The 13,414-nt window shown below is 40.2% G+C and overlaps 1 protein-coding gene across 5 annotated transcripts in view; it reads right to left on the bottom strand.

The window, feature by feature from the left end:
- Positions 1–6,466: 6,466 nt before the first annotated feature.
- The window catches only part of Zfp959 (zinc finger protein 959), a 7,852-nt gene continuing 904 nt past the window's right edge, over positions 6,467–13,414 (bottom strand). The window contains exons 1-5 of one of the 5 annotated variants that reach the window (XM_011246404.2): positions 12,770–13,414; positions 12,542–12,644; positions 9,455–9,581; positions 9,201–9,261; positions 6,467–8,246 (exon numbers count right to left, since the gene is read on the bottom strand). The exon at positions 12,770–13,414 is cut by the window's right edge and continues 904 nt beyond it. In XM_011246404.2, the coding sequence (XP_011244706.1) occupies positions 6,818–8,246; positions 9,201–9,261; positions 9,455–9,575 (1,611 nt within the window). In that variant the 5' untranslated portion in view covers positions 9,576–9,581; positions 12,542–12,644; positions 12,770–13,414 and the 3' untranslated portion in view covers positions 6,467–6,817. The remainder of the gene's footprint in view (positions 8,247–9,200; positions 9,262–9,454; positions 9,582–12,541; positions 12,645–12,769) is intronic. The other 4 variants (NM_001360136.1, XM_011246405.2, NM_145490.4 and 1 more) reach the window with 4 other exon arrangements.

Genomic DNA, 13,414 nt, shown 5'->3' with positions numbered 1-13,414 from the left:
CCTAGGAGCACAACATAAGGGCAGGAAAGGAGTGAGGTATCATTTTATCTGCCATCCAAGAAGATCACTTGCATGGATTGGAGGAAAAAGTGACCTGCCCTGGCATTTAAAAGTCTGGGATATGGAGGCTGTAAGACAGTGCAGCATGAAGATGATACTTGGTGGTGAATATCGCCATTGTTGAGTGGATTTTGTCAAATGGAAGGGATGCAGTGTAGTCCTCTGCTGTCTGTCCCACCACCATAGGAGAACATTTGTACAACACCACCATAGGAGAATGGCCATGGGTAGTTGTAATTTATCTGGGACCTGTGTGGACATCCCAAAGTGTATGTGTCAGAGGATAACAGTATGGAGGACTCATGGTAGAGTCACTTTCAAGATGTGCGGTGAACAGCCCTTTCTTGAAGTCCTAGATCCTCAGATGGGAGAAGGACCCACACTAAATGGGTCTTGCAGAAAGGAGCTCAGTAAATAGCTGATGGCCATAGGACAGACTCATCTTCAGTCTGGATGCGGTGTGAGCTGCAACTGTACAGGCCTAAGGCAAAGACAGACCTTGGTGCATCCTGCTAAGGGTGTGATTGAACAGACCCTGTATTCATGGTTATTAGTCATTTTATTAAGACTTTTTTCTTTTGCCAACTCAGAGTAGAGTTAGATGTTTAATCCAAAAGAAAGTGCCCTGGAGTGTTGGGGGTCCAGCTTCAACATTGGAATTCTTAACCGGAAGCAGGGATATCTGGTAGGCACATAATAAACAGACACAGGCTAGTTTTTTTTGGGTACAAACCGACAGGCAATATTTCAAGGCTTAAAGTTGTGCTCTCTCTCTGTCCTCTTTCTCTCACTTGATCGCTCACAGCTTGAGGCTGCACACACTCTGAATTCACCTGCACACTCTGCGTTTCTTTTGTGTGCTTTTCTGTCCTCAAACTCCCACACTCCTACAGACCTCTGTACGCTCCCCTTTCATGCACACACACTTTTTACACACACCTCACACATACCATATGCACTCTCCTTTCACTCACACACTCTTCTCACACTCTCTCACATTCTCTCCACTCACTCTCCACTCACCTCCTGCGCACCTCACTCTCTCTCGATCCACTCGCTCCCCACTTGCTCTCTTGCCTTTTTCTTGCCCCAGTCTTTTATTGATACTCCAAAACATTCTCAAGTGTTGTGCAAAACTTATTTCATAACCTCAGGTAGAAAAAAGAACGTTGTATAATCATTGCCAAATCAAATTCAAAAGAATAACAACATTCCACAAAGAATCAAGAATTACAATTGTTCCCCAAAGTTTCAAGCTTCCCCTATTCCCAGGCCTATGGCAAAATAATAATAATTGCAAATCTACCATTATTTAAACTTTAACTTTTGACTTATACTTCAGAGGTCAGAGCTCTGAGGTCAGTTACTTGCATTTTCCCATGAAACTCTAATGATAAATGACATGGGCAAAGCTGCCAGGCAGTGGCCAGAAAGAGTCAAGTTAATCATTAACTCAGCAGTTCTGCTAGCTTTCTGCTTCTGTACATTGCACACAGTGACTCTCCTAAGAGTCACAGTGTTTTGACTTAGTTTTACTACTATATATATACTTTTATGTATTCTATACTTGCTTATCCAAGAAGCACTCTCAAGTGTGCAAAACTTATTTCGTAACCTCAGTAATTTTTTCCTTTCTCAGGGTCCCAATGTTGGCTCTATTTCATTTTCTAATAATTTCTTAAACTTTCTTTGCTAGTCAAGAATTAATCTGGAACTATCATTGTGCAGTTATTGCATTGTTTCCAAGACAAAAGCACACAGCATGCACCTGGGACATTAGAACTGTGTTGTGTTGTGCCCCTATGCCTCAATTTTTAATTGTTTAAGAGTCATTACATCAAGGAACATCAAGTTTCACAGAATTCACCAGAGCAGAAGGAGAAATAGGGAAGTCAGATATAATAGAATAATTACGCACACCAAGGCCAACTGAAAAAGCAGTCATGCACAAATGAAATCTATACAGCCATTGTCTAGGGGACTAAGGTTAGGAGAAATGGGAACAACTGTTGTTTACAAAGAGCTGTCGAGGGCTACTGAGATGTCTCCATCCCAGCCAGCTGTAGGTAGTCCCTGTCATGGTCTGCTGTCCCTAGCAATATACCCCACATTACAGGCATCTCATATCACTCTCAAATCAATCTTTACTGGAAAGAGGTAATGGACAACTTAAACATTATTTAAAAACAAAGGAAGGGGAGAAGAGTAGTATAGCTTCCTTACAGCACTTTATCCTCTAGTATATTGATTTTAATTTTTAAAATTTGGACAAGGAATTGCTTGCTGCTGAACACTTTGGGCCCCTCTCTGAAAATTTACAGTCACAGTCTTTCTGAGAGATGTTATGTCAGGTCAATGAAATGGTTCAGCTCCAGAAAGTCACTGGAGCCAAGGCTATGTGTGTATTTTTCCTCAGGGCACTAAAAAGCCTTTGTAGATACCTTTCGGTATCTACCTATGGAAGATGGATGAAGAGCTTCCAAATTGTCTGCAGAAGTTTTCTTTTCTTTTTAAAAATTGGATATTTTCTTTATTTACATTTCAAATCTTATCCCCTTTCCTGGTTTCCTCACCCTCCCAGAAACTCCCTATCCCATCCTCCCTCCCCCTGCTTCTATGAGGGTGTTCCTCCACTTACCCAACCACTCCCATCTCCCCACCCTTGGATTCTCCTACATTGGGGCATCTATCAAGCCTTCATAGGACCAAGGACCTCTCCTCCCATTGATGCCTGACCAGGTCATTCTCTGCTACATATGCAGCTGGAGCCATGCGTACTCCTTGGTTGATGGCTTAGTCCCTGGGAGATATTGTTTTTCCTATGGGGTTGCAAACCCCTTCAACTCCTTCAGTCCTTTCTCTGACTCCTCTTTTGGGGACCCCGTGCTCAGTCCAATGGTTGGCTTCGAGCATCTGCCTCTGTATTTGTAAGACTCTGGCAGGGCCTCTCAGGAGATAGCTATATCAGGCTCCCATCAGCAGGCACTTCTTGGCATCCACAATAGTGTCTGGGTTTGGTAACTAAATATGGGATGAATCCCTGGTGGGACAGTCTCTGGATGCTCTTTCCTTCAGCCTCTGCTCTACATTTTATCTCTATATTTGCTCCTGTAAATGTTTTGTTTTCCTTCTAAGAAGGACCTAAGCACCCACACTTTGGTCTTTCTTCTTGAGCTTCACGTGGTCTGTGAATTGTATCATGGGTATTCTGAGCTTCTGGGCTAATATCCACTTATCAGTGAGTGCATACCATGTGTGTTCTTTTGTGATTGGGTTACCACACTCAGCATGATATTTTCTAGTTCCATGCTTTTGCCTAAGAATTTCATTAATTCATCATTTTTAATAGCTGAGTAGTACTCCATTGTGTAAATGTACCACATTTTCTGTATCCATTCCTCTGTTGAGGGACATCTGGGTTCTTTCCAGCTTCTATAAATAAGGCTGCTATGAAAATAGTGGAGCATGTGTCCTTATTACATGTTGGAGCATCTTCTGGGTATGTGTCCAGGAGTGGTATTGCTGGGTCCTCAGGTAGTACTATGTCCAATTTTCCGAGGAACCACCAAACTGATTTCCAGAGTGGTTGTACCAGTTTGCAATCCCACTAACAATGGAGGAGTGTTCCTCTTTCTCTACATCCTCGCCAGCATCAGCAACTCAGTTACCTGAATTTTTGATCTTAGCCATTCTGACTGGAGCGAGGTGGAATCTCAGGGCTGTTTTGATTTACATTTCCCTGGTGACTAAAGATGCTGAACATTTCTTTAGGTGCTTCTCAGCCATTCAGTATTCCTCAGTTGAAAATTCTTTGTTTAGCTCTTTACCCCATTTTTAAATAGAGTTATTTGATTCTTGGGAGTCTAATGTCTTGAGTTCTTTGTATATATTGGATATTAGCCCTCTATTGGCTGTAGGATTGGTAAAGATCTTTTCCCAATATGTTCATTGCCATTTTGTCCTATTGATAGTGTCCTTTGCCTTACAGAAACTTTGGAATTTTATGAAGTCCCATTTGTTGATTCTTGATCTTACAGCCTGTCATTGGTGTTCTGTTCAGGAATTTTTCCCCTGTGCCCATGTGTTTGAGGCTCTTCCTCACTTTCTCCTCTATAAGTTTCAGTGTATCTGGTTTTATGTGGAGGTACTTGATCCACTTGAACTTGAGCTTTGTACAACAAGATAAGAATGGGTCAATTTGCAAAGAAGAGAATAGGGCAATGGAGTTGTTGAGCCATGAAGATAATAGTTCTAATGAGATGAAAGTATATATGATTAGAAAACTCCCACATGTGGGGAAAAACATGTTTTTTCCATACAGGCATATAAAGGATAGTTTAAACAATTGAATAACAATATCAAACAATAATGAGTAAGTTGAGGTAAACTCACTCCTATCTTCAAACCCTGAGAGGAGCACACAAATGCATTCCAAGAATAATACTGTTTGAAGAAAACTTGGGTCACAAGACTCTTGTTTCCTTTGAGTGTTCCTGTGAGCACTCAGAATTTGTGTATGACTGAATTTCAAGATCATGTACCAACAATGCATATGAATTCATTTTATGAAATGCCATAAACATAAAAGCCCCTTTTAACACACACACACACACACACACACACACACACACACACACACACACACCTTTATACCATTAGCACACTTGGTACCTAAGAAAGGCAGAAAAATTCATCATCAGGCCTCTTGACCTAGGATTAATATATATGTCTGAACCATCTGATGAAGGTGCTAGGAACAAAACTTGGGTAAACAACAGCAGCAGTACTACTGAGTCCAACCTTAAGCCCCTAAATATATGACTATAATGAAAAAGATGAAAATGCCCAGGTATTCCTATCCTCTATCACTCGCAGGTGATGGAAATCCCTGCTACATGGTCACTGAAGGATTGAATAGATTTCTAAGACTGTGAATGAATTCTGCATACTGCTTCTCGTTGTCAATGTTCACACAGTTCTCTTGATGTGAATCTGGACAATGACTTACTTATGTAGAGATGAATCCAGATTATGTTAAGGAAAGTTCCATAATGTGACATATATTCTTTTTTTTTTTGTTTTTGTTTTTCGAGACAGGGTTTCTCTGTGTAGCCCTGGCTGTCCTGGAACTCACTTTGTAGACCAGGCTGGCCTCGAACTCAGAAATCCGCCTGCCTCTGCCTCCCAAGTGCTAGGATTAAAGGCGTGCGCCACCACCGCCCGGCAATGTGACATATATTCTTTAAAACTTTAAAAAAAACATACTTTCATTGTATGTGCATAAGTATTTTTGCTTGTACAGATGTCTGTGAGGATGTTGGAGGTGCTGGAAATGAAGTTACAGTCCACTTCTCAGCTTCCATGTGAGAGCAGGGAATTGAACCCAGGTTTCCTGAAAGAACAGCCCGTGTTCTCAATCTCTAAGTCTTTTTTCCAGACCCCTGTCCACCCCCACTTTTTCTTTTAAAAAAGGGACCACTTATGTAGCTATGACCATCGTGGAACTCTGTGGACCAGCTAGCCTCAAGGTCAGTGAGATCCACCTGCCTCTCTCTCACAAGTGCTGGGATTACATGTGTGCACCACTCCATGCAGCTGAGATATATTTTTAAAATGTACTATCTAGGAATCAGAGAATGTCATGATAAGATTTAAACAGGCGGGCTGGAGAGAGGGTTCAGTGGTTAAGAGCACTGACTGATCTTCCAGAGGTCCTGAATTCAATTCCCAGCAACCATATGATGGCTCACAACTATATTTGATGATATCCGATGCCTTCTTCTGGTGTGTCTGAAGACAGCAATGGTTTACTCACAGACATAGTCTTTTAAAAAAGAAAAAAAAAAACGAGATTTAAACAGGAATACTAGTTGTTTTGAACACTGAGACTTCTTGGAATTTTAAAATATATTAATTACAACTAGTAAATAGTAACCTATGTTCCCATTATTCTGGTTAATTTCTTTGCTTTGTTAATTTCATCTCTTTTAAACTTTTTAACTACACGTTTATACCTGTGCGATGGCGTGCATGTGCCAGTTACAGGAAAACTTAAAGATGTCTATTCTCTAGGTCCTCGATGTGAGTACTAGAGGTCAAACCAAACTAGTTAAGTTTAGCAGCACCTGGTGAGTGAACTCATTGGCCCTTATTTTGGTTTCAACAGTATTTATATTATGTTCTGCTGTGTGGATGTGCATACAACCCAAGTGTAGAATTCAGAGAAAAAATTGCATGAGTAGTGTGGCTATCCAAGAGAATGAACTTAGGTCTTCAAGCTTACTAGCAACCACTTTTACTTCCTGAGACAACTCTCTGGCATACATTTGTGTTTTTGTGAAAGTGTTAAGGACAAGTTTTAGGCTCAGAATAAAATAATACTAAAAAAAAAAAAGACACATAAATATAATTTTCATTCACAGTTTTTTATTATTCAAATTATATGATATTCCTATATTTTTTGAATACGTATAAAATGTGAAAAGGAGACAATATTTTAAAGAAGGAATGGATCTAGTAATTTTTTTTTTTTCCAGACAGCATTTCTCTGTATAGCCCTGGCTGTCCTGGAACTCACTTTGTAGACCAGGCTGGCCTTGAACTCAGAAATCCACCCACCTTTGCCTCCCAAGTGCTGGGATTAAAGGCGTGCACCACTACGCCCGGCGGATCTAGTAATCTTAATCAAGCACTAGTGAGAGAGCTCAGTGGGGAAATTGAATTTGGTATGGAAAGTTATTCCTCATTTCTTAGATGGCTAGGGGATGTTTTTGTCGGTGTGAATTCTTTCATGCTTTTGAAGACTACTGCTATATGCAAAGGATTTACCACATTGATTACACTCATAGGGTTTCTCTCCAGTGTGTATTCTTTCATGAATATGAAGATACCTTTTACGATCAAAGGGTTTACCACATTGGTTACATTTATAGGGTTTCTCTCCAGTATGTATTCTTTCATGGATTTGAAGACTACTGTGACATGTAAAGGCTTTACCACATTGATTACATTTATAGGGTTTCTCTCCAGTATGTGTTCTTTCATGCTTTTGAAGATTGCTGCTATATGCAAAGGCTTTACCACATTGCTTACACTTATACCGCTTCTCTCCAGTATGAATTCTTTCATGCTTTTGAAGGTTGCTGTTACATGCAAAGGCCTTACCACAGTGATTACATTTATAGGGTTTCTCACCAGTATGAATTCTTTCATGCATTTGAAGATAACTATTACATGCAAAGGCTTTACCACACTGATTACATTTATAGAGTTTCTCTGCAGCATGAATTCTTTCATGTACTTGAAGATACCTCTTACATGCAAAGGTTTTACCACACTGATTACATTTATAGGGTTTCTCTCCAGTATGAATTTTTTCATGGATTTGAAGATACCTCTTACATGCAAAGGTTTTATCACACTGATTACATTTATAGGGTTTCTCTCCAGTATGAATTCTTTCATGGATTTGAAGAGTACTGTGACATGTAAAGGCTCTACCACATTGACTACATTCATAGGGTTTCTCTTCAGTATGAATTCTTTCATATATTTGAAGATAACTGGGACATGTGAAGGCTTTACCCCATTGATGATAGTCATGCTTTGTGTCTCTAGTATTAGTTCTACCTACTTGATTACAATTCTGATGTGAAATGAGTTTATCTTCATGATTATATTCACAGGATTTCATTCCCAAATGATTTCTTTGGTGTAGTTGTAAAGAGGATTTACCACATTGATTCCACACATAGAGGTCCTCTTCATTATAGGCCGTCTTCTGTATTTGAAGATACCTGGGATGGGTTAAGCTTTTACTACTTGGCTCACATTTATCATTTCCTTTTCCCATATGAGTTTGGACACGTCTCTGAAGAGAACAACTCAGAGCTTTACCACACTGACTGCATTCATAACATTCTCCTATAGAGTGAGTCACTCTACATGTGCAAAGTGAACCAGGACAGACAGGAGATTTTCCACTTTCCTTGTCCACAGAGGGCTTTTCTCCACGGTCAGTATTTTGATGTATTCCCACTGAAACTGGAAAACCAAGTACTTGTAAACTTGTATCACATTCACCTCCTCTTCTCACAAAGGGGGTGACTACATATCTTCTTCTAATTGTTCTAGGAAAGAGATTGGTACACTGCTTCTTTCCATATGCAGAGGGACAGTTGATACACCTATTCAAGGAAGAATAACAAATAAAAGGTGTTCACATTGCATTCACATGCTTTAACTTTTTGTTCCTCATAGACATGTAGTTTAGGGATTCAAGTTTCTCCACTACAACACCTTCTTGACTCTCATAAACTACCTCTCTCACTATACTATGGTACATCCTACAAGTATATGAGTAACACTAGCTTCACTATGGAGGATTTGCTTAAAGCAGGTCTTGGACATACATTAATCCCCTAACCAATGTGTTCGCATTTTCTGCATTTTCTGATACTTGAATGGTGTAAAACTAAGTGGCTGGACTGTTGTTTTTAAAACAAAATCCCAAACATTAGATTTACCAAATGAAGACTCGAGAGCCAGATGCTGTGGTGAAAGCCTGCTAGCTCAAGGGAGGCAGAGAAAACACCCAGATGACCTTCCTACTCCACCAATGTCCCAGAAGGTAAAAGCTCCTTCTGCTGCTCCATGCTCTCTTAAATACCCTGGAACCCAAAGATCCTCCTTTTTCTTTCCTGGGTTTTCTCCCTGTCAACTGGTCAACTGCTCTGCCTCTTGACCTATCATTCACTTTACTTAACACTTGTTTACAGAGAGCTCTTGGTGTGTGCTAGAGCTGAGCCATACCACAACAACAAACAGCTTTTTCCAGTTCACAATCTTGGGTTCAGAATGTGATCAAATGTCCTGCAACAAAGGACAGTACTATAACATGGTTCTCAAGTGGCTATGATTAAAGCTGTGACATCTGTTAAGGCCCTATGTCTTTTTTTTGTTTACTAAAGGAATAATTTGTAAACACTGATCAGCTACCTGACATTGAAAAATATGATATGTGAGAATTTAATAAACCTCACAAAGCTGTGCTTGGTTAAACTTTTTTTTTCATTAAAATTTTAGGGTGCATTAAAATTTCTTCAGAGACACCTATGTATCAGCTGGCACATGAAAATTACCTTCCATGTCTTCTAGAACTTTGACAATGATCCTCAATATTGCAGTCTTCCCACATGTAGCCTAAAACACAGTACCAGAAATGTGTATTACTGGAAATTATGCAAAATATGAATTTTTGTCTTCTGTGAACTTTAGAACAGTGCCCAATTTATTCATCTTTCCTCTTTCATAATCAAAATCACAGAAGAGCATCCATCCCTAACAAAGGCTTGTCCCCCTAAGTTGAAAAGTGAAGGAAAATTCACACACTTACCTATACAAGTCAGGTTCCAGTAGGTTTCCAGCATCACATCCTTGTAGAGACTCTTCTGAGAAGGATCCAGCAAAGCCCACTCTTCCCGAGAGAAGTTCACATGCACATCCTCATAGGTCATTGCATCCTAAAGTATACGATGTATATGTATGTGTATACAGGGTATATATATTTAAATATATAAAGTATACATGTATATGTAATAGAAATAATGAGACTGACTAAATTATAAATGTATGTCACTGAAAATATATTTACATAATACTGTGTGCCCCGCATATTAATTCCAAGTCAGAGAATTTCAAATGCCACCACCAACTCTTTTTAGAAAGAAACAGTAAAGGAGAATCATGCCTCTCACTTCTGTTCATGATGAATAAGGCATTACTTAGCAAGACAAATGCCTACTAACATATACAAAGAGGTCCAAACAGAGAGGCATAATTTAGGATACATCAGCAAAATTACTAACGTCAAAAAAGGAGGGAAAAGATGGTTGTGGTGGTGCTCACCTTTAACCTCAGACCTCAGAAGGCAGAGAGAGGCAGGGGATTCTTTAATTTCTAGGCTAACCTGTTCTATTTAGTGATCTTCAAGACAAAGGAACAGAAGAAGACCCTGTCCCAAAGAAAAATACTAAAAAAAAAAAGATAGAAAGCTTATAGTGACTCACACAATATTCCTCCAAAGAGTTAAATGTTCACTCCAGAAATGTACTTGTCTTCTAAAAAACTGGAGTGACCCTGTATTAACTAAAATGCTACTATGATATTCTTACGAAAAAGTGCACTTTTAATAAGTTAGTAGTTGACAAAGAGTTCTCAAAAAGATTAATGAAAAAATGATCCTAAGAAAATAAAACATTAACAACACAAACAAAAATATAATAAGCTATAAAAAAGGCGACTTTATGAAGATCACTTGTTTTTGCAAAGAACCTGGATTAAATCCAGGCCTCAATTTTAGCCCCCCAACCATTCCTGGCCAAGAGAATCCAATGCTCTCTTCTGACTTCAGTGAACACCAGGGTTTCACATGGTTCACATTTATAAATATAGCAAAAGACTCATGCGCATATTTTAAAAGTTTAAAAAAAACCTGAATTGGTCTGACATAACTGTAGTCATTTTGTACCTAGCGTCTGTGTTGCTCATAAGGTGAAACTAAGTTCATTCTATTTAGGAGTTATTTCTTTAACTGACACTGAAACATGTTACTAATAAGCCAAAAAGTTATGGTTGAATTACTTATGCTCTATGTCTTAGGGTTTTACTGCTGTGAATAGACACCATGACTAAGGCAACTCTTATAAGGACAACATTTAATTGGGGCTAGCTTACATTTTCAGAGGTTTAGTCTATTATCATCAGGGTGGGAGTATGGCAGTGTCTTGACAGGCATTGCACAGGGAGCTGAGAGTTCTACATCTTTATCTGAAAGCTGCTAACAGAATACTGGCTTTTTGGCAGCTGGGATGAGGGTCTCTTAAAGCCCCTCCCACTCCCCAGTGACAAACCTACTCCAACAGGGCCATACCTTCTAATTGTGCCACTCCCTGAGCCAAGCATATACAAACCATCACACTCTGTTATCTCACTGTTCTGAAATTCCCCTGTGCACCACCTATCCACCTCCTCTCTTACTTCACCTAGGACCAATCAGCTTAAAGGTTAGCTGGTAATATTTTGTCTAGTTAGCCAAAAATGCTGTAGCACTTCCATGCCTGTCTTATAAACTTTTGAACCTGTTTTTTCCTATAAAATGCCTGGCCTGAGAACAGACAGTTACACAACTTGGCTCCCAAGTACTCTTGTGGTTCTGATCCATCATTCTGAAACAAGCATTCAATACATTTTCATCATATCTGAGACTGGTGTCTGAGTAGTCAGTGCGCGGCTAAGCCCAGGCCTCAATAAAAACATACAGAGAGCAGAGAAAATGCTATAAACCTGCAAGCCATTCATTCTGAAGATGAGAATTAATGTCATGCATGCATGACATCCTTGGTGTTAAAAAAATTATACCCTCTGCCAAAGTTATGAGTTAACATGTGGGTGAAGCTTAGCACAATAACAAATGTTAGACATGTAGAAAAACACTATTCAATAAGACAAAATATGAAGATAAAAATATCAGGCTAGAAGAATGACTTGCCAAAATACAAACAAAAAACCCACCACCACCACCAAAAAACCCTGCTTCTATTTTACTGAGCATTATATAGGAATAGAGTTTGTAATGGTGGTGATGGTGTGACTATATGATAAGGGGACTATTCATTCAGTTTCAACCAAACAGAATACACGAGTGTGATGATGGTCTTAACGCTCGAAGCCTAATCCCAGAGACTACCTTCCTTTAGAAAGGCTCCTAAAGGAACTGTAAGTGTCCCAATGAAGACCGTAAACAGAGGAAAATCCTCAAAGACATCATCATACCTGGGAGAGTTTTCATTCAACCCACCATATTTTCACACAGCTCCTAACAACTCACATACAACCCATCATACAAAACACATTTATCCTAACACCAGAGATCTCCATATTATGTAACAGTCCCCAAACTGCTGAACTGTCCAAAGTTGATTCCAACACTCAAGGCAATTTCTTCACTTTGACATCTTAAATTCACTGTACATTTAACCTCTGAGAAGTGTGCATTCAACTGAAACTTGTGCCTGATGGAAGATGACCTCACCTTGGCAGGAAATGAGCAAACCTTGAGTAGAAAGCAACTGTGTAGTATGCTGCCATCCTGGCTAGTATGTTAAAATATTACAATGCAGAATTTGAGATATAAATTCAACAAATGCCCAAAAAAAGTGTCACCATTTTTGATACCAAAGGAAACTGATGAGAATAAGTAACCATGGATGAAAAAAAAATCAACACACAAGACTGGATAAATACTAAACACAGTGATAACCTGACTTCAAAACCTCAAAAACAACTGCAATAAAAAAAATTATAAAGAGCGAGAAAAAAAATAGCAGAAAGATAGACAAAAGATAGAAAATATTTCTTCCAAATAGGGAAGAGACAAGTCCTCTGGATGGGATACAGGCATCCTTAATATAACCTTACTTACTTTGTCTAAGAAGAGATTAAACAATTGGAGGCTTCCAAACTCAGGTTTAAGTAATGTATCTTTTCTCTGCACGGTATTATCAAACCTGCCTGCATAGCACTTCCTGGGAAAGAATAGAGATCAACAGAACATGAGAGCAAACTTAGAAAGAAAAAAAATTACACAACTAAAATACAGTAAATGTTGATTAATGAGGCCAGGAAACCCAGTGAGCCTGGCCTTACTAACACACGTTACTGGACGGTCAAGGCATCTACAAGTCTGTGTCGATGGCAAACACTTTGCATCTGCACAGAGTTAACTGTGGACGGATCCTACTCCTGAACATCAAGTGCCAAGTGCAGAACTTGTAGAAGACACCGGAGAAACTAGGGTTCTCCATGTCAGCACATCTGCCTTCCCTGGACACAGGAAAAGCAGCTGAGGCGCTCACTGCATGGTGACGTCAGCAACAAGGATGTTTTCACTCCAGGACCCGCGCCCCACACTCTGCGCAGGCGCAGCCCGGGATCGAAGTCAGACGTCCGGCTTCCGCTCCGGAGGTGCAGGGACCTCAGGTGAACAAACGCAATCACGCCGGGCGGCGAGTCTGGCCGCCGGTTCCCGCACCCCGGGAGGAACCCCACACAGACTCCCGCGGCTCCTCCCCGCGTGGGGACGGCGGCCCCGCTCACCATGGCGTGGAGACCGAGCTCGCCCCGCTCTCCTCACAGCTCCCGGCAGCGGGTGGCAGACCAGGACACGGAACCACAAGAGCCTCCCTCAGACCCGAGCCCGAACCTTTAGTATTAGGGAACGGAAGTGCTCTCCCCATTCTGGCTAGCGGATCCATCTGGAGGCCGTGATTGGCTAGTGAGGCATGAGTGACAGCTC

The sequence above is a fragment of the Mus musculus genome, chromosome 17 (genome assembly GCF_000001635.26).
Source record: "Mus musculus strain C57BL/6J chromosome 17, GRCm38.p6 C57BL/6J".
Lineage (NCBI taxonomy): Eukaryota > Metazoa > Chordata > Mammalia > Rodentia > Muridae > Mus > Mus musculus.
This window is presented reverse-complemented; position numbering and strand designations above follow the sequence as displayed.